Genomic DNA, 25,878 nt, shown 5'->3' on the forward strand with positions numbered 1-25,878 from the left:
GCTTTTCTTAATTATTATTAATCAGAGAAATGAAAGGTAAGAGTGTTCTATCTGATACAGAGTCACCACTGTATGAGTGATACTAATAAAAGCAGGGTAGATGGCTTTCTTACAAACCTTCTTTCCAAGGGTACAACTCATTGGTAAGTAGAATTTTTTTTTATCTCCAAATAGTTTTTCCAGTGTTCGTCACAAACTTTTATTACTAGTAAGAGAAAATAAGAATATTTCTTGGGGCTGGCCCTGTGGCCGAGTGGTTAAGTTTGCACACTCCACTACGGCGGCCCAGGGTTTCGCTGGTTCGGATCCTGGGTGCAGACATGGCACCACTCATCAGGCCACGCTCAGGCGGTGTCCCATGTGTCACAACTAGAAGGACCCACAACTAAAATATACAACTACGTACTGGGGGGATTTGGGGAGAAAAAGCCAAAAGAAAAAAAAAAAAGAAAAAAGATTGGCAACAGTTGTTAGCTCAGGTGCCAATCTTTAAAAAAAAAAGAATATTTCTTACAATTAAATCTAAAAACTCATAAAGCTGGGGCCAGCCCAGTGGCGTGGTGGTTAAGTTTGTGCTTTCCACTTCAGTGGCCCAGTGTTCACAGGTTCAGATCCCGGGCACAGACCTACACACCACTCATCAAGCCATGCTGTGGTGGCATCCCGCATACAAAAAATAGATGAAGATTGGCACAGATGTTAGCTCAGGGACAATCTTCCCCACCAAAAAAAAATAAAATAAAAAATGTTTTAAAAAACTCATAAAGTTGTTATGAACTTTTGAGAACATTTTAATGAGTTTCTTCTAGTTTTTTCCTTAAGTGAAGATTTGTCTTTGAGCATGAAGTCTTCTAGGCTATCCCTAGAGAGAGCTGTCACAAAAGTCCTTCAATCTTCTGTCTCGTGTCTGCTGTTTTCACTATTTACCTTTGCATTTTCATCATAGTTTATCATTAAATTTGAATTTAAAACAAGTTAAGGGCATCCATTTTTCAGAAAAGACAGTTGACATAATTTTGAAAGATGTCTACTTAGAAAACCCAGGATTTAATTTGTTTAGAGCACAAGCACCAGATATGCATTTTTGATTTCCCACACCTGAAGGAAATAAATCTAATCTTGTTTCTCTTAGGAAAGAAGATTGAAACCATCCTAATTTGAAATAGAAATATGATAATTGATATTTTATATTTTTTAACCCCTTTCTTTTAAAAAGACAGGTGTTTTCGTAGTTAAGAGATCAGAGTAGGCATGGTTTTTTTTTTTGGTAGGAAAAATGAGGCTTGTCCACTGCAGGGCAGAAAACAGAAAAAGAGGAAAACGGTTCCTGGCTCTCTCCAGTAGACCAGGTTGTTTTTAAGCCCCACGTAAATGGAATCAAATACCCTTGGTTCTTATAACCCCTTACAAAGTTAAGTCTAATGACACCAAAACTAACAGCTTTATGGTTTTGAAGGATTTTCAACTCATCTTATTTGGTTTTCCAAACAATTCTATGAGATAAACAAGATAATAATTAACAAGCCTAATTTTCAGATGATGAAATGAAGTCCAGTGAGATTTGGTTACTTAAGGATGCACTGTGGCTTCCTCATGTCTCTAATCTCAGTGTAGTGTTCTTTTTACCACGGCATGCTGTCTTTGTAAATGTGAATTTTTTATATTTAATAAAAATTACATAGTACCTTCGGATTAAGTATTTCTGGTCTCATTATTTTAACCTCAGTTAATACAACGTTCTTCCTGTTTTGCCTGGTAGTTATATTTATGTGGCAAGTACTTATTCAACTTCTTCTATATTCTTCCATTACAAGATGCTAATGTAGATACAAATGTCAATAATTTACAATCCCTGCCCTCGAGAAGCTCACAGTCTAGTGAGGGAGTCAATTACATTTTTTTAACAGCTTTATTGAGATATAATTGACATGCAATAAACTGTATATATTTAAAGTGTACAATTAGATAAATTTTGACATATAGCTACACATATGAAACCATCTTTTGCCCATGTTTTTGAGGTTTTTTTTTTTATTGTTGAGTTTCAAAAGTGCTTTATATATTTTGGATGCAAATCCTTTATCAAATATATGTGGTGTGTCTTTTCATTATCTTTACAGTGACTTTTAAAGAACAGAAGTTTCTGACTTTGAAATACAGTTTATTAATTTATTCTTTTTGTTATTTCTGTTTTGATTACTGTAGCTAAGACTGCTTTGAATCTATAGATCAATTGGGGGAAAATTGACATCTTAATATTTAATCTTTGACACATGAATGACATATCTCTGTTTATTTGTCTTTAATTTCTCTCAGTAATATTTTATACTTTTCATTGTACACTTTTACATTTTCTCAGATTTATCCCTAAATATCTCATATTTTTTGTTGCTATTGTAAATGTATTTTTAAAATTTCTGTTTCTGATTGTTCATTGCTACTATGTAGAAATATAATTGATTTTCAGATTGCAGTTCAATATGTCAACTGCTCTACTGATGGTACATGCAGAGTACTGTGAGGCGCAGAGAAGGAATAACCAATTCTACTTGAAGTGTCAAGGAAGGCTCACACAAGAAACATCGTGAATTTTGTAGTTATTTTCTTGATTTTTAGTTGAATGTCTTTCCCAAAATTCTAGAAGAATTTATAGCAATTAAGGTATAAATTATTTTAAATTTTTGAAAAATTTTTCAGAAGCAGTGTGCTAAGTAACAGACTAGAAACTCTAGTATTGAGTTTAAAACTTTTAAGTCTTTATTTTGGAAAATTTTAATCATATGTGAAAATAGAATCTTATTTTTCATAGCTTTATTTAATATTTATATTGTATATATATTTTTATATTTGTGTGTATTTTGGAAATTCCAGACTAATAGAAAAGTTGCAAAAATAACGCAAGGAATTTCCATATAATCTTCACTCAGATTCACCAGTTTACATTTCTCCCCCATCTGCTCTATCATTCTTTCTCTGTTTTCTTTTCCTGAACTAAGAGTACATTGGAGACATTATGCCCTTTTACCCCAAATATTTTGTTGTTTATTTCCTTAGAATTAGGACATTCTCTTACATCGGCACAGCACAGTTATCAGAATCAGGAAGTCTAACATTGATAAAGTACTATTAGCTAATCCCTAGTTAATATTCTAATTTTGTCACTTATCTTAATTATATCCTAATGTGTAGTGATTTTTTTTCCCCGAGTCTGCAATCCAATCCAGGATCACACCTTGAATATAGTTGTCATGTATTCTTTAATCTGGGACAGTTTATCAACCTTTCCTTTTGTTTTTTTCACCTTGACATTTAAAGTATATAAATATACTTGTTAGAATGTCGCTTATTTGGGATTTTCCCAATGATTCTTCATAACTAGATTCAATTTATTCATTCTGGTAGGAATCCCACTGAAGTGATATCTCTTAGTGTATCTTTGGAGGAGGAAAGTAATACCTGTTTGTCCCAATATTTGTGGTATTAGGTATTATGACTTGTAGTTAAGAAGGAATCTGCCTGGTTTCTCCACTGTCAACTTACTCTTTTTCCCTTTGTAATCACAGTCATGCATTGCATGATAATGTTTTGGTCCCTGATGGATGGTATATACAGCAGTGGTCCCATAAGATTAGTACCATATAGCCTAGCTGTGTAGCAGGCTACACTATCTAGGTTTGTGTAAGTACAGTCTGTATTTGCACAGTGACTTAAATGCCTAACAATGCTTTTCTCAGAACATGTCCCTGTCATTAAGCAATGAATGACTATAATCTGTAATTATTTTATATACTTTGAAATTAAATATCCTGCCCTCATCAAACTTTCACCCACTAATTTTAGCACACATTGATAATTTTTTTAACTCCATCATTAACATGTTTCTCTGTTTTCTGTCTATGAATTGATAGTTAAAGGTAGATGCCATTTGTAATCTTGATCACTACATTATTCTTTGTATACCAAAGCTTCAGAGTTGTTTAAGTAAACATGTAAAAAGTTAACCTGACCCCCAAAATGAAATTAAATTGGTTTTGGATAAAGAACTGATAGTTCATAATTAGCATGTCATGATTTGATTTTGTGTTCTTTTATTTTTATTAAATATGTCCTCTTTTTATAAATTTATATTTTCTTAAATACTGTATTTTCTGGAGTCATTTTTCCCATGAATATTACATCTTTGTCGTAAATATTTTCAGTATTGGACTTTTATTGTGTGAGTGGTCATTTGTTAACAAAAAGTAGTTCAGCTGCCTGAAAGAGTCAGTCTGCTTATATTTTATTTACTGGCAAAACTAGGGCAGTTGTACTCAAAAATAGTCTTTAATCTTAGTTCTCAGTGGTGTCTTGTTTCTTCCTCTTTTTTCTTTTTTTATATATGAAAAGTAGTATCTTGCTCAAGGTTTTCAGCTTTTCATTTTACTGTTTTGTTGGTTCTTGACAAGTCAAGTGATTACTGAATTGACCATAGGAATTGAAATGAGCTTATTTAGTTAAATAGTGGAACACTTTTGACACCATCCCTCCTGATATGTCCAGGTCTGATGAATTAGAAATCCATGTTATGTGGCAAGCTACCTTGGTGCATGTTCTCCTCAGATGAATGTTAATTATGCTTTTTTTCCCTCTCTTTCTTCTTATGCCGTAATATCCTGGTTTTACAAAGCCCTTTAAAGTACCTAACCTGTTGACAGGCAAATCCTCGACTTAATTTTAATGACAGTTTGCTTAGCAGGGAATGTCTGTGTAAAATTTCTTTTCTCAACAATTCGAACTAAATATTACCATCAGATTACTTACATTGAAGACAGTCGACCCTATATAACAGTCTTTATCTACTGAGAAATTTTAATTGAGTTCATAATAGTTTGCATCACTTGTACATTATTTCTTGACTGTCACTACATAAGAGCTCTTCTTCACCCCTTGCGCCCACCCCCAACCCCCTTCCGCTGGTAACCACTGAACTGTTTTCTTTGTCCATGTGTTTGTTTATATTCCGTGTATGAGTGAAATCATCTGGTGTTTGTCTTTCTCAGTCTGGCTTATTTCGCTTAGCATAATTCCCTCCAGGTCCTTCTGTGTTGTTGTAAATGGGATGAATGTCTATTTTCATGGCTGAGTAGTGTCCCATTGTATCTATATACCACATCTTCTTTATCCAATCATCAGTCGATGGGCACTTGGATTGTTTCCATGTCTTGGCTATTGTGAATAGTACTGCAATGAACTTAGGGGTGCATATGTTACTTTGGATTGTTGATTTCAAATTGTTTGAAATTTCAAATTGTTTGACCCAGTAGTGGGATAGCTGGGTCATATGGTAGTTCTATTTTTAGTTTTTTGAGGAATCTCCAAACTGTTTTCCATAGTGGCTGCACCAGTTTACATTCCCACCAGCAGTGTATGAGTGTTCCCTTCTCTCCACACCCTCTCCAACATTTGTTATTTTTAGTCTTAGTGATTATAGCCATTTTAACAGGTGTAAGGTGGTATCTTAGCATAATTTTGACTTGCATTTCCCTGATGATTAGTGATGTTGGACATCTTTTCATGTGTTTATTGGCCATCTCTATATCTTCTTTGGCAAAATGTTTGTTCATCTCCTCTGCCCATTTTTTGATCAGGTTGTTTGTTTTTTTATTGTTCAGTTGTGTGAGTGCCTTATATATTATGAAGATTATCCCCTTGTCAGATGTATGATTTGCAAATATTTTCTCCCAATTGGTGGGTTGTCTCTTTGTTTTGATTCTAGTTTATTTTGCCCTGCAGAGGCTCTTTAGTTTGATGAACTCCCAGTTGTTTATTTTTTCTTTTGTTTCTCTTGTTTGAGAAAATGTATTCGAAAAGATTCTTTTAAGTTCGATGTCAAAGAGTGTACTACCTATATTATCTTCCAGGAGTTTTATGGTTTCAGGACTTATCTTCAAGTCTTTGATCCATTTTGAGTTTATTTTTGTGTATGGTGTGAGATAATGGTCTACCTTCATTCTTTTGCATGTGGCTGTCCATTTTTCCCAACACCATTTATTGAAGATACTGTCTTTTCTCCATTGTATGTCCTTTTCACCTTTGTTGAAGATTAGCTGTGTGTAGATGTGCGGTTTTATTTCTGGGCTTTCAGTTCCGTTCCATTGATCTGTGTGCCTGTTTTTGTACCAGTACCATGCCGTTTTGATCACTATGGCTTTGTAGTAAACTTTGAAGTCAGGGATTGTGATACCTACAGCTTTGTTCTTTTTTCTCAGGATTATCTTAGTAATTCAGGGTCTTTGGTTGCCCCAAATGAATTTTAGGATTATTTGTTCTATTTCCATAGTGAATGTCATTGGGATTCTGATTGGGATTGCATTGGATCTGTAGGTTGCTTTGGGTAGTATGGACATTTTAACTATGTTTATTCTTCCAGTCCATGTGCATGGAATCTCTTTCCATCTCTTCATGTCATTATCAACTTCTTTCAGTAATGTCTTATAGTTTTCATTGTGTAAGTCCTTCACCTCCTTGGCTAAATTTGTTCCTATGTACTTTACTCTTTTAGTTGCGATTGTAAATGGAATTGTATTCTTGAATTCTCTTTCTCTAAGTTCGTTATTGGAGTATAGAAAAGCAACTGATTTTTGTGAGTTGATTTTGTACCCTGCAACATTACTGTAGTTGTTAATTATTTCTATTATTTTTCTGATGGATTCTTTGTGGTTCTAATTCTTTGGGGTTTTCTATATATAAGATCATGTCATCAGCAAACAGCAAGAGTTTCACTTCTTCACTCCCTATTAGGATTCCTTTTATTCCTTTCTTTTACCTAATTGCTCTGGCCAAAACCTCCAGTACTATGTTGAATAAGAGTGGTGATAGTGGGCATCCTTATCTTGTTCCTGTGTTCAGGGGGATGGCATTCAGTTTTTGACGTTGAGTATGATGTTGGCTGTGGGTTTGTCATATACGGCCTTTATTATGTTGAGGTAATTTCCTTCTTTCCCCATTTTGTTAAGAGTTTTTATCATAAATGGCTGTTGGATCTTGTCAAATGCTTTCTCTGCATCTATTGAGATGATCATGTGGTTTTTATTCCTCAATTTGTTGATGTGGTATATCACATTGATTGATTTGCAGATGTTGAACCATCCCTGCATCCCTGGTATAAATCCCACTTGATCATGATGTATGATCCTTTTGATATATTGCTGAATTCAGGGTGCCAGAATTTTGTTGAGGATTTTTGCATCTATGTTCATCAGCAGTATTGGCCTGTAGTTCTCCTTTTTTGTGCTGTCCTTGTCAGGCTTTGGTATCAGAGTGATGTTGGCCTCGTAAGATGTGTTAGAAAGTATTCCATCTTCTCTAACTTTTTGGAATAGCTTGAGACGGATGGATATTAAATCATCTCTGAAAGTTTGGTAGAATTCCCCAGGGAAGCTGTTTGGGCCTGGGGTTTTATTCTTTGGGATACTTTTGAGTACTATTTCAATCTCTTTCCTTGTGATTGGTCTATTCAGATTGTCTGTTTCTTCTTTATTCAGCTTTGGGAGCTTGTAAGAGTCTAAGAATTTATCCATTTCCTCTAGGTTATCCATTTTGTTGGCATGTAGTTTTTTGTAGTATTCTCTTATAATCTATTGCATTTCTGTGGTGTCTGTTATTTCACCTCTTTCATTTCTAATTTTATCTGAGCTTTCTCTGTTTTTTTCTTTGTAAGTCTGGGTAGGGGTTTGTCAATTTTATTTATCGTCTCAAAGAACCTGCTCTTTGTTTCATTGATCCTTTCTACTGCCTTTTTTGTTCCAGTAGCATTTATTTCTGCTCTGATTTTTATTATTTCTCTCCTTCTGCTGACTTTGGGCATTGTTTGTTCTTTTTCTAATTCAGTTAGGTGTAATTTGAGATTGCTTATTTGAGATTTTTCTTGTTTTTTAAAGTGTGCCTGTATTGCGATGAATGTCCCTCTTAATATAGCTTTTGCTGCATCCTGTATGAGTTGGTATGGTAGGTTATCATTTTCATTTGTCTCCAGATGTTTTTTGATTTCTCTTTTAATTTATTCAGTGATCCATTGCTTGTTCAATATCATGTTTAGTCTCCACATCTTTGTCCCTTTCTCAGCTTTTTTTTGTAATTCATTTCTAGCTTTATAGCATTATGATCAGAGAAGATGCTTATTATTTCAATTTTTTAAAATTTATTGAGGCTTGCCTTGTTTCCCAGCATATGGTCTGTCCTTGAGAATGTTCTGTGCGCACTTGAGAAGAATGTGTGTTCTGCTCTTTTTGGATGGAGTGTTCTATATATGTCTATTAAATCCAACTAGATTAGCTTTTCATTTAATTCCACTGTTTCTGTGTTGATTTTCTGTCTGGATTATCTATCCATTGATGTGAGTGGAGTGTTGAGGTCCCTACTATTATTGTGTTATTAGTAATATCTTCTTTCAGGTTTGTTAATAGTTGCTTTATGAACATTGGTGCTCCTGTGTTAGGTGCATAGATATTTGTAAATGTTATTTATTCTTGATGGAGTGTCCCTTTGATCATTATATATTGCCCCTCTTTGTCTCTCTTTACCTGTCTCATCTTGAAGTCTACTTTGTCTGATATAAGTATTGCGACACCCGCTTTCTTTTGTTTGCCATTAGCTTGGAGTATTGTCTTCCATCCCTTCACTCTGAGCCTGTGTTTGTCCTTGGAGCTGAGCTGTGTTTCCTGGAGGCAGCATATTGTTGGGTCTTGTTCTTTAATCCCTCTCACCACTCTGTGTCTTTTTATTGGAGAGTTCAGTCCATTTACGTTTAGGGTGATTATTGATATATGAGGACTTAATGCTGTCATTTTATCACTCGTTTTCCAGCCTGCGTTTCCTTTGTTTCTCGTCCTGTGTGTTTTGGTCTAAACATTGAGTTATGTAGTTTTTTATGATGTGTTTCTTTGTTTTCTCCTTATTTATTCTTTGTTTCTCTGTTCTGCTTCTTTGTTTAGTGGTTACCCTGAGGTTTGTTTTCAGAATCTGGTGTATAAGATAGTCCGTTTTCTGATGGCCTCCTATTTCCTTAGTCTAAACCAATTCAGTCCCTTTCCTCCTTCCCTCCTAAGTTGTTTTTCTCATATCTTATTCCATCTTGTGTTGTGAATTTGAGCTTAGAATGACAGGATTATCTTTGTTTTTGGTCTTTTCCTTCCCTTTAGCTTAATGCTATTCTTGAGTATTTGCTATCCTAATCTGATTCTGAAAACCTATGTATCTCCTTACTCTGTGTTTTGTGACCCTTTTTTTTTCCCCCAGGTATGAGGGCCTTCTTTAGGATTTCTTGTAGGGGAGAGGTCTCATGGTTGTGAAGTCCCTTAGCTTTTGTTTGTTTGGGAAATTTTTTATTTCTCCCTCATATCTGAAGGATATTTTTTCTGGATAAGGTATTCTTGGCTGAAGATTTTTTCTTTTAAAGATTTGAATATGTCATTCCATTCTCTCCCAGCTTGTAAGGTTTCTGCATAGAAATCTGCTGAAAGCCTGATAGGGGTTCCTTTGTAGGTTATTTTCTTCTGCCTTGCTACCCTTAGTGTTCTTCCTTTGTCATTCATTCTTGCCAGTTTTACTACTATATGCCTTGCAGTAGGTCTTTTTCCATTGACAAATCTAGGAGATCTGGAAGCCTCTCGCATACAAATTTACCTCTCTTTTCCTAGGTTTGGGAAGTTCTCTGCTATTATTTGAACATGCTTTCTGCTCCATTCTCCTGAAATACCTGTAATTCTTATGTTGCATTTCCTCATTGAGTTGGATATTTTTTGGACACTTTCTTCATTTCTTTTAGCCTTCATTCTCTCTCCTCCCCTGGAGCATTTCAACATGTCTGTCTTCGCTTATGCTGATATGCTCCTCTATTATGTCCACTAGAGCATTCAGGGAATCCGTATTTTGTTTTATGTATTCCATTTTGTCTTTCATCTCTCAATATTTCTGATTGATTCTTCTTTATAGTTTCAATCTCTTTTGTGAAGTAGCTCCTGAACTCGTTGAATTGTTTCTTTGCCTTCTCTTTTACCTCGTTGAGTTTTTTGATGACAGCTATTTTGAATTCATTCTCATTTAGCTTACATATTTCTGTGTCCTCAGGACTGAATTCTGAGTGCTTGTCGTTTTCTCTGTGGTCTGGATATTTGATGTAGTGTCTGATGTTGTTAGAGGAGGTAGGTTGGGTCTTACGCATTCTGATATTATTTGGTTGCAGTTACCACCTATCACCACTGGGTGGGGGTTGAGAGCTGCGTATTCCGAGCCCTCTGCCTCCAGCCGAGATCCCAGGCCGTGGAGCCATGCTGGTTGGGTGTGGGGAGGGGTGCTTTCTCCTGTGTGCTCTTGGGGTTCTCTCGTTCTGGCTCTCTGGTCTCCTGGAGTGTTGACTTGATGAGGTCACCCCCCCACCCCCCCCTTAAAAGCTTTTACTCCGTTAGAGGGCTTCCATCTAGGCTGCAAGGGCCCTAGGGAGTCCTTGGTGATCCCGCAAATGAGCAACCCCTCCCCCACTCCTTCCTTCACTGAGCCTCCCTGGGCAGCGACCTCAGTCTTTAGGGGGAGGGAGCGAAGTTCTCTCTTACCCCGTTCCAGCTCCTCTGGGGGGGCCGGGGGTCCAGCCTCTCCACCCTCCATCATGTGGCTTCAAGTCTCTCCAACGTTTTTTGTGCTGTGTTAGGATGTCCTCTGTTGGAGTATGGATGCCCCTATTCATTGTATGTTGGAGGGGAGAGTCTTGGGAAAGTTCACTCCACTATGATGCTCATGTCACTCCTATGACGGCATATTTTGTTTTCTGTGTTGATTGAGACATTCAGTCACTGTGTTACAAACATGGTGATGGCTGTTAGGAGGCATCAGTTTTTCTCTGTGGGAAATAATAAGTCATTAAGGACAGTGGTGTTTTGGGGTTTTTTTTTTTGTTTTTTTGTGTTTTTTAGTTGACATTTGCCAGTGAGATATTTCCACAAAGGAGGAATAAGTTTATTAACAAAGACCCTTTAGAAGGTACAGCTTTTAAGAAAAATCCTTCTGAAAAATAATATTGGCAGATTATTTGTTTCAGGTACTGAACAGTATAGTGAATACACAGGCTATGCTGAAACATATCGTTGGGCCAGGAGCCATGAAGATGGGAGTGAAAGGTGAGTTCCTTTCTGACTTTAGTATCACATGGCCAAAAGCCAAGGAGTATCTATGTGCTTGACCCTGGTACATTATGTCTTCCATCTACTCTTATTTCAGAAATTTAACTTTCTTTTGAGATTCAGTATTACAAGTTCATAAGTAGTTAAAACAGTATTACCATTTCCATATACCAAAGGGAAGAACAGAGAAATAAAAGCCAGAAGTCTAAACCAAGAACAAGAAGGGCAGAGCTCTCTAGAGTTCTTTACCTCTTAGCTGCCATTTGTAAACAGTCAGTGGAGGTTAACTTCCAAGGCCAAACTTATTTAGAATAGGTTCTAATTTGAGCTCAAAGCCTTTAAGTAGCTTATTTAGTTATCCTTAACTTTTCTGTGAGATTCGGTAGGTGGGGGGAACCTATGTTGGGACAGTTTGCCTATGTTGGGACAGTTTGCCTCATGCCACAAAACAGTTGACAGTAGAACCTACAATGAACTCTGCTGCTGCTGTCTTTTCTTTCTTATTGAAATATATTTTTATACTTTGATATCTTTGCATCCCCACTAAATTGGTTTACCACAGGTAAATTTTTACAGAAGTGGTGCCTGAAAGCTTGTGTGTGTGTGTGTCTGTGTTTGTGTGTCTGTGTGTTTTAATGGCAGAAGGAATCATCTATTGCCCATGTACCCATACAGACTTATTCTTTGTAATATCTCAAGCCCAGCCCCTGGTCTCTTTCCCTTTCTTTTGGTTAAAATATGTGATTGCAACAATTATCTATGTGGATGTTTAATTCCTGATAATTATTTACAAACTAACCTGAAGGTTTCTACTGCTGTTCTTCAGTGTGAAAAGTTGCTTTGTATATCACTCTGTGCAAGTTTATAGAGAGATGAAATATTTGGAATTTAATGTTTCCAAAATCATCATCTCACCTAGTCATTCCTGTTTCCACAAGCAATATGTTATTGTCTGCTTTGCTATCTTTGTCTTTTTAAAAACAGTTCTGGGCACCAGCAGTTGAGCACAGTAGGTAGAATATTGTACTGAATCATTACACATTTTTTGTAACGTGACTTCCTGGGATTATTTCTTGGGCAATATATGGCAATGTTAGAAACCCAGTGACTTAGAGCAAGTCTTTCAAAACCAAGGAGGAATGAGCTCTTGTAGAGATACAAATGCCAGGTCTTTAGCATTAGAGGAGAACAAAGAACTAAGTTCCTCTTGTTTGCCCCTAAATCCTTCAACCTCTGAGACTCACTGTAAACGATGTATACCTGTTTACAATATGTCATATTTGTTGTCTCGATAATTTTTTATTTTACTGTTTAATGCCTGGCAGTCCACAATCTGTATGCTTTGGAATCTAAAAATAAAATGGTGTTTCCTGCCCTCCTTTTTTTCTGAGACCTATAGCCACTGGTTGGTTTGTTTGTTTTTAATATTTTAACCCTGCCAATGTCTGAAAACTCCGGCCCCGTGAGGGTTTTATTTTGTCAGTGCCTTTCTCCGTTCCTCATCGGTCCCCCCTCTGTCCTGCCCTAGGGACGACTGGCAGCGGCGCGGCACTGAAATTGTTGCCATCGATGCCCTTCACTTCAGACGCTCCCTCGACCAGTTTGTGCCTGAGAAAATCAGACGCGAGCTTAACAAGGCCAGTAACCTTATTTCTTAGTTCATCTGGCAGCTGTCATCTATTCACTGCCATTTTATTAATGCTGAAATTAATGCTTTCTGGTAATTCTTGCAGTGTCAGTATGTCTGCCCACAACTCTCTTGATTTAATGGGTCTGTCAGCTTGTACAAGATGTACTTTCCATTTCGTAATTGTTTGATTACTGATGCCAGATAGACTGTGGCTTGGTATTAAGCCCCACACAGGCATTTATCTCATCAAACACTTTTAGCTGCTTTGGAACATTATCATTGTAAAACCATATAAAAATGAATGAGCCCTGATAATTTTTTTCAGAACTTGCCAAATGACATTGTCTCTGCAAGGTATGCTATCAGGATTCAAACAGATAAACCATCAAAGTCAAGTTAATATTGTTCTATTATAGATAAGATTCACATGTAAATTGTTTATTGATTTGGTAATTTGACATATTTATGATGGAATCTATGATTTTCTGGGATGCTTAGTGCTGTCTCCTATAATCATTTTCCTTTTTTTTATTGTATTACAGAAATATAAAAATGAGCCATACCCATGGTTAGTTCAAATTTTCACTACTGTTAACCATAATAAATAAACTTGATCATACAATAGAGTGCTGATTCTATTCTCTGTATTTAGGGCCTTACCAAAACGGTTGATATTTTCTTTAGTTCTTCAGATTACTCTCACAGTCAAGAAGACTGACCCAATTCTGAAAAACCATTGGTTAACCCCCACAAGTAGGATTTGATTATGAGATTGTTTGTTAAGATAATGAGGTTTGTGGTTTTACATAGCTATACCTTTGCCAGTCCCAGACTTCTGATAATGATAGCACTGGGTGTACCATTACAAGGGGCTTGGGAGTGCCCATGGATCAGCACGTGTGGCCTTCAGTATGTCATCTTCACATCTCCTGGGGTCTCACCACAGGAGCAGTCTGTCTGTGGTGCTCTGTTTATCCCAGCTCAACCACCTTGCCTCTCATATTGCTAGTGTTATTATAAACATTATATGTATATATAAACAACCAACCAATCCAGAAAGGCTTCTACTACACTTACAACTTAGTAGATATTTTGAATTACATGTATTATCTTCTATGTAATCTACCTCAGAATCTAATTTATTGTTGAACATGTTTTCTTATATATAATTTATTAGGTTATTTTAATTAATTAATTTTAGTTATTTATTTGCTGAGGAAGATTAACCTTGAGCTAACGTCTGTTGCCAAAATTCCTCTTTTTTTGCTTGAGGAAGATTAGCCTTGAGCTAACATCCCTGCCCATCTTCCTCCACTTTATATGTAGGTCACCACCACAGCATGGCTTGACAAGTGGTGTAGGTCTGCACTCGAGAGCCGAAACTGCAAACCCAGGCCACCAAAGCAGAGCCTGCTGAACTTAACCACTACGCCACAGGGCTGGTCCCCATTAGGGTATTTAATGTTTAGAGTTCTCAAAGAAATCTCATTAAAAAGTTTGAAGAATAAATGCACTATTTTCCAAAGTTGAACTTAAATAACAGATGTTTAATTTTTTTTTTTAAGTAATTCCTTAGAAAAGCTGTCCAGCTTTTCTGGATGTAAGCCATCCAGAAAGACTATTCTTTGGTATATCAACAGTTATAATTTTTCTCTTTTACCTAACTCTGGAAGTCAGAGATTTGCCAGCGCTGATAATAATCTTTATTATATTAGGTATGTTTTAAATGTAAGCCTGCTTTCACTGTTCAGGACTCTTACCTTAAAGCAGTTGTCTCCAAGCACGTGATGTTTTTATTATGTAGCATATCAAGTAGAATAGGAAGATTTATCTCTAGATTTTGATGAGATATTATTTATCAAACATGTGTATGTTATGAATTTGTCACATGGTCATTGATATGTATCTAGAAGATATTTACTTAAGTTGTAGGTAGTTTGGAGAGAAATATATGAAAAGGAAATGTGTTTAACCATAATCGTACATTAATACAAATTTAAAGCTTCCCTTTTTTCATGGATAAAGTCTACCTTCCCCCAAATACTTTTCTGTAGGAACTAGATCATTCACTTTTAGAAATTATCTGCAAATATGATCTTTTTAAAAGATAATCCTGGACATAAGTAAGTGTTTTCTTTTTTAATTCCCCATGGCCAATTGATGTTCTCTATATTTACTTGTATAGCACTAACCTTCAGTTTATTTGTCTTCAAAGACACGAGAATTTTAAAGACGTGAAGCCTTGGTATGTGTGAATAGGTTAGGTTAGTTGTAAATAACATTGAAATACATTTATTTGTAGGATGTAGTTAGTTGTATGTAGCATTGAAAAACATTTATTTGTAGAATATAGAGTCCTTATGAGACACACTTTATACAATAAAAAATGAGTCTTTAAGTAACCTGGCAACAGAAGTTTTTATTTCTTTCGAGTCACTCAGTGCCTAGCACATTGCTTTGCTTCTGGGCACTTCTCAAAAATGTTTGTTAAATGAACTAGTCAATGATTAATTAAACTTTCTAGATATTGCTAATACAGTTTTTTAAGATAAACTTTTTAGCTATAAATACGTTATCTCAAATCACTCAAAATGTTATAGATTTATGGATATTTCCTAAATACTCTTCAAGTGCTAAAGAAAGCCTAAGAAGTCCAGGGTCACTTCAGGCGTGGAGTAGATGATACCATAGGAAGCAGAGTGATTGATTTTCAATGTATAGTAATGCAGTTACCTATTTGTTTTCAACCTGCCATTATTTATGTCAGTATGCATTTGTGTGATTTCTATTTCATAAAAGACTTTTTGCAGTCAAATGCAGGTAGAATTTTTTTTTAATTTTACAAGTAATGATAGTGAAAGTAATTGCTAATATAAAATGATTATTTACTACATGCTAGGCACTCTACTTAACACTTTAAATGCTTGGTCTGATTAATCCTAACCACCCAGGGAGATGTAGATGCAGTTCTTATCTCCAATTTAGAGACAGTGAACTGAGCCCTGGAAAGTTGAATAACTTGCCCCGGGTCACACAGATAGGCAGTGACAAAGCCAGGACTTGAATCTAGGTTCCCCTGCTTTCAAATTACTTTTTAAAAATGTGGCTCCTCCCACGTAGAGATTACTTTAACTAGATCTGTCTTTCCAGACTTTTTACCTGTTTCGGTCTTAAATCATTAAGAATATTCCTGCGTTTGGTTAACACGTGATCTCCCATAAGCATGTATGCCTGGGTTACCTCTTCTCTTTTAGTCATAATCCTATACTGTGAGCAAACTGCCAGTGGAATACTTTTCTCCATATTCCTTTCTGTTTTGCTGTACTCTTTCAAGGAAATTTAAGGATTTTACCCCCCAGCCTGTTTTTAAATTCCCATGAGACAGTGAAGTAGCCCAGGTGCGAAGTAGCCCCTCAACAAATGGGCTGTGTTGAGAAAGCACCTCGTTCAGGGCCTGCGCACGGGAAGGCATTTGAAAGATGCGTGTTGTTTCATTCACTACTATATTCCAGAACGTTTGCTCTTTTAGCAAAGAATTAGTTTTCTAATTCTTTCATTGAAAAAAAAGAAAAAAGAAAATGATTTTGTTAAATGTCATTGACAATTTAGTTAGAAAACTAATCCAGGTAACTTTGGGCCTTCTAAATTAAAGCATTCTGTCATGTATTAGTTACATTTACCTACTGAAATAGAGTTAGGAATTTAGTACAAGCAAAAGGGGGTTTACATAAGCTGACAGCACAGCCTGGAGAGAATATTGACTTAAAGGTTTTACAGCTCCTTGTGTTTTGTAAACTTAGAGTTAAAGCAGAATCTTTATTAAATCACTTTAGAGATGACTTGCATGATTTTGCTCTTTTTTTTGCACACCAGAGAGAAGGTAGGCAGGAATAGAAAAACTTTATTTTTCTAAATCAAGCAACAGAGCCTAACACCAGTTTTCACCATCAGAATTCAGTGTGGATCTCTGAACTCTGGGGTCCTCTTTGCTACTTTTCGGCATCACTCACCAGATAATAACTGAAAGGGCAGTTCCACAGAGTGCCTTACTACCTCTGGAAACAGTCTGCTCCATGCGCGCTCCAGCGCTCCTTTTGGACCCGCATCTTGCCCCACAAGTAGAGTTGGTTTTTAAAAGGAAGGAGTCAGTCTCCTTTTATCTAACTGATACTGTGAAGCAATGTTTAATTCCGTGAGAGATCAGCTGGGTGACATTCTAGAGGAGAATTATCTTTGTGGTTGGAAAGATTTATGAGTCCAACTTGCAAAAGTGGGAAATAGCTCAGCAAGGGAAGAAAGAAATCATCTGTGAAACGTTGTATTTACCCGTGTTAGACTCATTCAGCTAAGATTAAGTAATGAATATATTTCATGGAGGCTTCTGGATCAGAAATTTAACAAAGTGAAGAGATCACCCCAGCAGAAGATCACCAACATCTACCCTTTTAGAAATTGATTTGTTTATTGATTTTTTTGTTGTTACCTATCACCGGGTGTGGAAGGAGATTGTTATTAAACCAGAGCTTGATTAACAAAACCAATAACTACTTGCTCCTGATGTTTCTAAGAAGTTCAGTATTGGAACATTTATAATCTTTTCTTAAAATATATGTCACTTTACTTTCTGGGAATATTAGTTCAGAATGTATCCTTCTTAGTAAGTTTTCCCTTAAGTCTCTCAATAAACAGAATTAGAATAACCATAGAGATACCTGATCCAGTCTTTTGATTTCACACATGAGGAAATTAAGATCTGCATAGTACTTTCATTTTATATTGCATTTTTAAAAAGCAAAATCAATTTACTGTTATAATTATTTTAAAGACAAAAAGTCATGTATAATCCTACCTCTCAAATAGTTTTCATTTTTGTAGTTCTTTCTACATGAATATTTAGTTTCATATAAATGTGCTCAGAAGTTACCCATAAGTTTGTATTTAAGCTATTTAATTTAACTATATATTGTAAATGTTTTTCATGCTTTCTCATAATCTTCATAATAAAATGTTTAATGGCCATAAAATTGGTTGGACTGACATACTGTGACTTAACTACTGTATTTGAACAATTAGGTGATCCCAAGGTTTTCTCTATAATATGTAATGTAGTAATAAACATCTTTGTGCAGTTGTTAATCAAATAACAAAAGAAATTTACAGAATTATTACTGAATCTTAGCATAATTTTAAGACTTTTAATTAATATTATTATTCTCTTCCAAAAGATTAAGTATCTTTTTATATTATGTTTGTTTTTAAGAAATCACAATATTCTAAAACTTCAGGAAATGAGTATCAGTACCAATTGTGTATTAATTTAAGCTAGACAAGTGTGGTAGATTGACTTCATATAAATAAGTAACTCTTTAGGAACAGTATTGTTAAATTATTAATCTAGCAAGCAGTATAATTATTTACATGACAATGAAAGACAAAGTTTAATTATATGTGCTTGGGTCTGCTAAAATTGCTGCTGAAGCCTCGGTTCGTACTTAAGGCTGTGTGTGTGCTCACGCATACGTGTACATGCGTGTTTGTGACAGGCTATTCCCCTGAGTGCCATCTGTTTCCTGGACCCACTTTAAGGCCTATAGGTTTTTGCAACTGTTTTCTTTGTTTCCTTTTTCACTTTATTTGCTTCCTTCCTACATCTCTATCTTCATCACTGCCTGGTCGGTCTCTGGTTTTTGACTGTAAATACCAGTATTTCCCTCCTGCCTCTTCTCAAAGCTCCCCTTTGCAACCTCAGGACTCCAGCATTACCCTTGCCATCCCTCTCTGCTTCCCCCACCGTCAAAATTCATTCTGAGACATGAATGTTCATTGATATCTTCTCCTTATTGTCCTGAGCTATGAATGCTTCCTCTTTTTCCCCCTTTAGAGTTGTTTATTAAGAAAAATAAATAGCTCTGTCATTGATAAATGTCAGACCAGGATGTGGCTAGAGTTTGAGCTGGCTTTTTTTACTCTTACTGCTCTGATTAATCGCCTCAAGTGCTCTGGCTCAGGGTGAGGAAAAAGGAAAGTATTTGTTGCCAATGTGGAGCTCTTGAGAACTCCTGGTACCTTTTCCTGTGAAGTGAGATCTTGGCAACTTTTTTGAGATCTCTATCCTTATCTTTGTTTCTTACTAAAGGAGCTCAATTACTACTGTAAAAGGAAATGATTCCCTGATTAATGGCCCTGCCCTGGTCTCCAGCATTTGAGCATCTTTCTCCTTACTGGGGAAGGGAGAAGCCTGAGTTGTCCCTCTAAAAGGGACTCAGAGGAGCTTGCTGCTTCTCTTATTTCTGATCTTGGAAATGTTTGGTTTTAACAAAATAAAAGAATTTTGTATTTAATCGTTATAAACAGTTATTCTTTATACCTAATTACTAGGTAATTATTTTATATCATTTAATTTCTATCTGATTAACTTTTTAAAGTTTAATTTGATTTTCTTTTATCAAAACACCAAATGCAGATTTAGTTTTATAGTATGTTTTTGTTTTTGCCACTTTTCAAGATAGATTTTTTTAATAAAGTTGATTAATACTTCACGTTAGGTTTTGCTTCTGATAATCTAAATATTTCAAATTCTCTGTTGTTAGACTTTAGATTCACTAAGGTATTTTCACTCTTTGAAGAAAAGTTAACCCAGATATGTAGAGACAGCAGTGAGGAAGAGACTAAAACCATTCTGACAGTATGAAACAGAGACGACAACTAGGAAGTCGAGCAATGTTCCTCTTCATCTAGGCATGTTAAGAGAATTGGGCAGGAATCCCAGGTGGCAAAATTATGTGTGTTCCGATGGAGAGTTTGTTCTCCCCTTTGTTGGCATAAAGGTAGAGACTCTGTATCTTTCAAGAGCCTGCTCCAAAACATTCAGCTTCTTGATATTTTTGACCTGAAAGAGATTTTCAGAAGCTCCGTGCATCTGATTATACAGGTAATTTGTGAGTTCTAGTGTAAGCTCTGTGGCACAGCATTGAATGATGGTCTGGTGCCAACTCATAATTAATATCTCTCAGGATTTACAGCCTAGGATGGGGGTGGAAGGAATAGCCTTGTTAATCCATCCAGACAGTGTGTAAAATAAATTTTTATACCTTTGTGGAGACTTCAGAGAGCAATTTACTATAGTTCTATGTGTGAGTTTCATAGAAGCCTCTTTCTTTATCCTTGCTTTTTCTCTGGGAGCATTTGTCATAGATCATTCTTTTCATTTTATTTACTATTATACATAAGCTATATTTTAGGTTTTGTTTGGTACTTGAGAGAACCCAGGGGATTTCACTTCGCTATTATATTAAACCTTTTAATGTAGTCTGATAGTTTCAGAAAACTAAAATCCCTTAGGAGGCAGAAAGACCAACTAGACTAACAAAAAGAAATGGAGATCAGAAGCTCTGGGGCCTTGGCCCATAGCCTTCTCATATGCAAAGTGAGCTGTTTGTTTAGTTAATACTTAGTCAGCATCCTCAGGATATATTGTACTTTTCTCAGGTTACTGGCAAATTCTTAGTCTAGCTGAAAACGGAGCTGTGAAACTAGGGAATCCTGGAGCTAGAAGGGATCTTAAAGGTTATTTTGTAACCAGGTGTAGGAATCCCTTTCATATATAGTTGCTTGCTCATTGTTGAGCATTTTGGTGGCAGGAAGCACATTTAAAAGCTAATCACAGTTATTAATCTAGTCCAGGTAATTCAGAGAGCATGCTGAGGAAGCATGATAGTAATAAGTCTTTACCTTGATTGAAAGGTGGTCAAAAAGCCTTCAAATAAAACAGTGTCTTAAGTGCCTTTCCTCCCTTTAGTTCCTGGGTAGTTTGTAATTGGGATCCCATAAGTTCTTGAAATATCTGGCATTTCCATTTATATTTGTTTGAATTGGAAAAAGAAACTGAATCATGTATTGGTTTAAGGGCTTTGATTTACCCAGCATGAAAACAAATAAATATTAGAATTGATCTTTTCTTACTCTCTTCCTTGTATAATCCGAGGCTTTTCTGTTTTTCCCTCTACTTTGGCCCCTAAGAAAAAAAAAAAGAGAGGGATAACATAAGCTTGATACTGGATGCTGATCCTAGCACATCAGTCAGAAATCTTGCTAGTGTCTAGTCACTCATGTGCTTGTTATTTCTCTTATCCTGCAGGCTTACTGTGGATTTCTCCGTCCAGGAGTTTCTTCAGAGAATCTTTCTGCAGTGGCCACGGGAAACTGGGGCTGTGGTGCCTTTGGGGGCGATGCTAGGTTAAAAGGTGAGTGTATAAGTTGTTATAAAAAGGATAATAGCATTCTCACTGGGAAGAAAAGTTAGTCCTTCATATATTGGATTTCTCATGTCCAATCATAATAAGAGATCACAAAGATCTAAGAGAAGAGAAAAAAATATTTGACGCTCTCCTCCTTTTTCTTATTGTGTTTAAAGGAATTCTTATTTTTACTTACTATTTCCCTGCAGAGGTCACTTATCTCTTTGGTCTACCAGACACAGTATTTAACTAAATATGGAGAGGGAAGAGTCCAAAATGACTGAAGTTTCAAACCAAAGCACCCACTCAAGCACTTTGCTTCACGGGAGTGCTTTTTGTGGACAGAGCTGTTTTATTTACTCCTTCATTCACCAAACTTATGGGGCATCTGCCATACTCTAGGCGCTGTGGTGGGCTCTGACAATACAAAGGTGAATAAAATGTGCTCCCTGCTTTGGAATTCACAGTGCATCATGTGAGAGAGGCAGAGACAAACGCAGCACACAGTAATGAGTGCTTTAATAGAGGCACGCAGTGTATGGGAGTTCAGCTTGAGAGAGCTGCCTGTGGCACAGATAAGGAGGCATTTGGATACCCAAGAAGGATAAACGTTTCTTGCATTTTGTTGTTTATGGTAGAAAAGTCACAAAACCTGATCAATAAGCTATTTGGCCATTTACCGGATTATGACATTTGCTTTACTCTCCAAAGTGTCAGTTATGTAGAAAATAATATTTTACCATTACTTGAGATGGTTAATGTTCTGTGTCAACCAAACTGGTCCAGCACCAATTGTATGTGCTGCAATACAATCCTGACAGTAACTACCTGGAGTTAGTGCAGACCCCTTGGGTTAAGGGCAAAGTCTTCCACAAGATGGTCCCTCTGTCAGGCTCCAGCTGCAGGAGGTTCCCCTGGCCACCCATACCTCTGACTAACTGGCTACCAACCCAGGAGGTTCCCATTACCCTTCTCAGGTTTGATAATTCACTATAATGACTCACAGAACTCAGGACAGAGCTATTACAGTTTTATTATAAAGGATACACATAGGGTGAGACCTGGGAAGGAATACAGAGCTTCCATGCCCTCTTCCCAGGGTGTCAGGGCACCTTAACCTCCTGGAACATCAATGTGTTCACCAACCACTTGTTGCAAATTGTCTTTCTGAAAGACTGTTATCAATTTACATTGTCTTTGCATGAGCAACCTCACCAAGATGGCATTTTGTCAATCTTTGTAATTTCTCTGTGGTTGAATAGTTTGTGTATGTTTAGTGACCATTTTTATTTGTTTTTGTTTGTTTTTTGGTGAGGAAGATTGGCCCTGAGCTAATATCTTCTTCTTCTTTCTGTTGACATTCTTCTTCTTTTTGCTTGTGGAAAATTGTCCCTGAACTAACATCTTTGCCAATCTTCCTCTATTTTATGTGTGGGATGCCACCACAGCATGGCTTGATGAACGGTGTGTAGGTCCGCACCCAGGATCCAAACGCTCGAACCCTGGACCACCAAAGCAGAGTGCATGAACTTCACTATGCCACCGGGCAGACCCCAAGTTGTTTTTTGATTTCCTTTGCTTGTCTTCTGCCCATTTATCTCTTTGAAAGTAGTTTGGATTTTTCATTGGCTAGTAATAACTGTATATTAAGAAATATTAATTATTAAACTGTCTTATGTTACAAGTTTTTTCAGTTTTTTTCAATTATTTCAGCTTGTTGGGTTGTTGTCATACAGAATTAATTTTTATGTGTTCACATTTCTGTGGCATGCTTAGAAAAATCTTCCCTATTCCTTCGTTCTAAAGACTTTCGCCCACATTTTTTTCATCTTCAAAAACAAGAACTGCATGGTGCTATTTTCAGTGTTTTGAAAGTCTGTAGAAGAAAGAATTTCTGGTTTTTATTTTATGAAATTCTTTATCATCCTGAATTTGTTTGAGGAAACCTGTTTTTCACTCAGGACTTATTGATCTTATGACAGATACTTTTTTTCTGTTTTTCTCTTAAGTAAAATGAATGAGTAGATTCACATCATCAATCCAGAAGTCAGGTCTGCCATGAGCCTTGGTCATTTGTGATGGACAATTTGGGAAGCTTTATAAATGTGTTTGTTTCGTTTCTTTCTTTGTGGCATAAAAGACTTTCTCTCAGACTGCAGCTTTGCTCCTCAGGTGACTCTCAAGCATAGTATTCAAAGATTTTCTTTATGTAATTTATTTTCTCAACTATCGAGATTTAAACTTTGGAGTGACTTTTTGACAACTCCCTCCCCTTCATTGGCTTGAATACTCATTAAAAAATTAGAAGTTGTCTTAATGTCCTTCAGTGAGGGATTGTTTACTAAAACTGATTTTGGAAAGGAAGAAATTAAGGTACATCTATGTAATGAAATATGCAGGCCTACATATATCTGCTGACATGGGAGGATATTTTGGGAATGCTGACAAATAATATATGCAATATTACCATTTTAAAATTAAATTATGAATAAAAAATATCACACACACTTGAGGTTCTCTATTTTTATCTGTTTCTAGGTGAGAAAAAGAAATGTTCTTTATTTTCTTTTTAATCTGTATTTTTTGTTGTAAGCATTTATTGTTTTGTTACAAAAATCTTATCAAAAAATTTTCATGGAGGGAGAAACATGGGCATGTGTAAATCCTTAAAGTTTTATATCTTTTATTAGAAATAAGACTAAATATTTTTTAATATGCTTGTTGCCTAATTGTGCATCAGTTTTGCAATGTACAACAATTTAATTTTGAACTGCTTTTATAATGCATTATTCTGACAGCTATTAAGAGAATATTTTCTTTATCCATTCATTCAACAGACATTTACTAACAACTTTCTGCCTCAGGCAACCAGTGGCCCTAGGATCCAGAGGGAAGGAAAGAAGGGACATGGGGAAGAGGGAAGGGCTTGGTGCCTGGCCCCCCATCTATCGGAGCACTTTGCAGAGGCCCACGGGAAAGGACTTTTGAGTGAATGTGAACGCTCCTTATTTCTGGTGCTCCTAGCTACTCCAGAATGACCCTTAGTCCACACTTGGCTTTTAAAATTTCCTTAAAGTTTTAGCTGATTTATTCTTACCCATTTGTATGGTGGCCACTTCTTTCTCCTGTGCTCTTTCAAAGATAATAGTTTATATATTTCGTCTCTTCTCGGAGGGTCTTGTCATACTTTGGTTGCCTTGCAAACTCCGCTTTCTGCTAGACTGAGGAAAAGTTATGATCCTGTAGATTACTTGACCTTTTCTAATTGTTTGGGTGGAAGCAATGTTTTTGCAGCTTTCTACATCCCATCTCAGTGGAGACTGTGGAGTGAGATCCTGCCCTAAGGGTGCCACCAGGTGCCAGGCACCCATGAGATTTTTAGGAGATAATTTAAAACCATTTCTAAATGGCTGTTTAAAAAAAATGTTGTTTTATCTCATTTCTAATTTTATTTCATTGTAATCAAAGAATGTAGATAATATTTCTGCTTTTTGGAGGTTTTTGAGCTTCTCTTTGTGGCCTAACATAGTCATTGTCGTAGGTATTATGTTGGCACTTGAAATGGTAAGTCTCTGAAGGGTGTAGAACTTATTCTATATCGATTAGCTTCTGTACCTGTTGGATCAGACCCTATATTCTTCAGATTTTATCTGCTTGTGTTGTGAAGGAACTGAGTGGTGCTCTAAAGTTCTTTCTGTTGTGTTCTTGTCAATTTCTCCTTGCATTTCCTTCAGTGTTTTTTTATACATCTCTATACTATGTTACCTGACTTGTGAAAAGATTATGCCATTGCTAATTTACCATAATTAAAAGTTATCTTGATGTTGTAGTCCTGTACATTTTCTTTTCTATCCCCATTCCATGCCTTCACTAGCTAAAAATGACTTGCAAACAATATATGCTCAATGAACTTCTATTTAACAAATTTGTTAAACAACCTCTGTGTGCCTTTATTAATCTAAGATTTTGCACTTTGTTCTGCAACTGCCTATCTATATCTATCTAATTCTTTCTGTTCCTTTAAGACTCCACTATAGTGTTAACTCTTCCAAAAAAATCTCTCTTCTCCCCTCCAACCCTCTGACCCCTGTAAAAAGTTCTGAGTTAGGATTCTTTCAGTTGCAAGAGACACTAATGTAGTTTATCACTTAAGCCTAAAGGGTATTATTAGCTGATGTGGCTGCGAAGGGAAGAGTGGGGTGAGCCTCAGGGATGACTGTCCTGGGATCAGATGCTCCCTCTAGTCTGTGTGTGTTGGTTCCTCTCCTGCCTGCTTCTCCCAAGATGATGGCCTCCTTCTCTTCTATTTTCATTGGTTATCTCTGCTTGGCAGGAGCTGGGACCAAATAGTTCCAAGTTTATAGTATTGCACTTGAGTGACCCTAGAGGAAAGGAGGACTCCTTAGTTTAAAAATTCTATGGAAATACTCTAATTGGACCAATTTAGATCAGTTTCCTGTCCCTTGGACCAAATCATGGTAGCCAAGGGAGTCAGTAAACACTGACCATCCTCTAATGAGGTTTAAGAGGATTTCCAGTTTATTTTTATTGCATATTTATATTAAGTGAAAAGTTTTCTGAGATTACAGAAATTTTTTGTAAATTCATTTTCTTTTACAATCTATGTCCCATTTATATCAAACCTAAATAGTATCTTTGCTGGTTTTTTGGTGTTTTGGAATCGAGATAGGTAAACTCCAGAAAAATCATTGATCTGGAAAGGGTTGGAACCTGGACAATGCTGATGAATCGTTTTCTATCATGCTGTGGTTGGCCTAGCCTATCCCTTTAGGTGGGGTTTGTGAGACATATGGCTATCAATAGAAAATTGAAGGTAGAAGAACAGAATTATGGGCCA

General features: G+C 36.3%; 1 protein-coding gene across 5 annotated transcripts in view; it reads left to right on the plus strand.

Moving 5' to 3' along the window:
- Nucleotides 1-25,878, plus strand: part of PARG (poly(ADP-ribose) glycohydrolase) — a 113,396-nt gene that overhangs the window by 79,710 nt on the left and 7,808 nt on the right. For all 5 annotated transcript variants that reach the window (XR_011525167.1, XM_070569364.1, XM_070569374.1 and 2 more), the window contains 3 exons: nucleotides 11,072-11,150; nucleotides 12,682-12,790; nucleotides 20,921-21,026. Coding sequence is in view for 4 of the 5 variants with exons in the window: in XM_070569364.1 (XP_070425465.1) it covers nucleotides 11,072-11,150; nucleotides 12,682-12,790; nucleotides 20,921-21,026 (294 nt within the window). In the remaining variant the exon portion in view is untranslated. The remainder of the gene's footprint in view (nucleotides 1-11,071; nucleotides 11,151-12,681; nucleotides 12,791-20,920; nucleotides 21,027-25,878) is intronic.

Source organism: Equus przewalskii, chromosome 1, assembly GCF_037783145.1.
Source record: "Equus przewalskii isolate Varuska chromosome 1, EquPr2, whole genome shotgun sequence".
Classification (NCBI taxonomy): domain Eukaryota; kingdom Metazoa; phylum Chordata; class Mammalia; order Perissodactyla; family Equidae; genus Equus; species Equus przewalskii.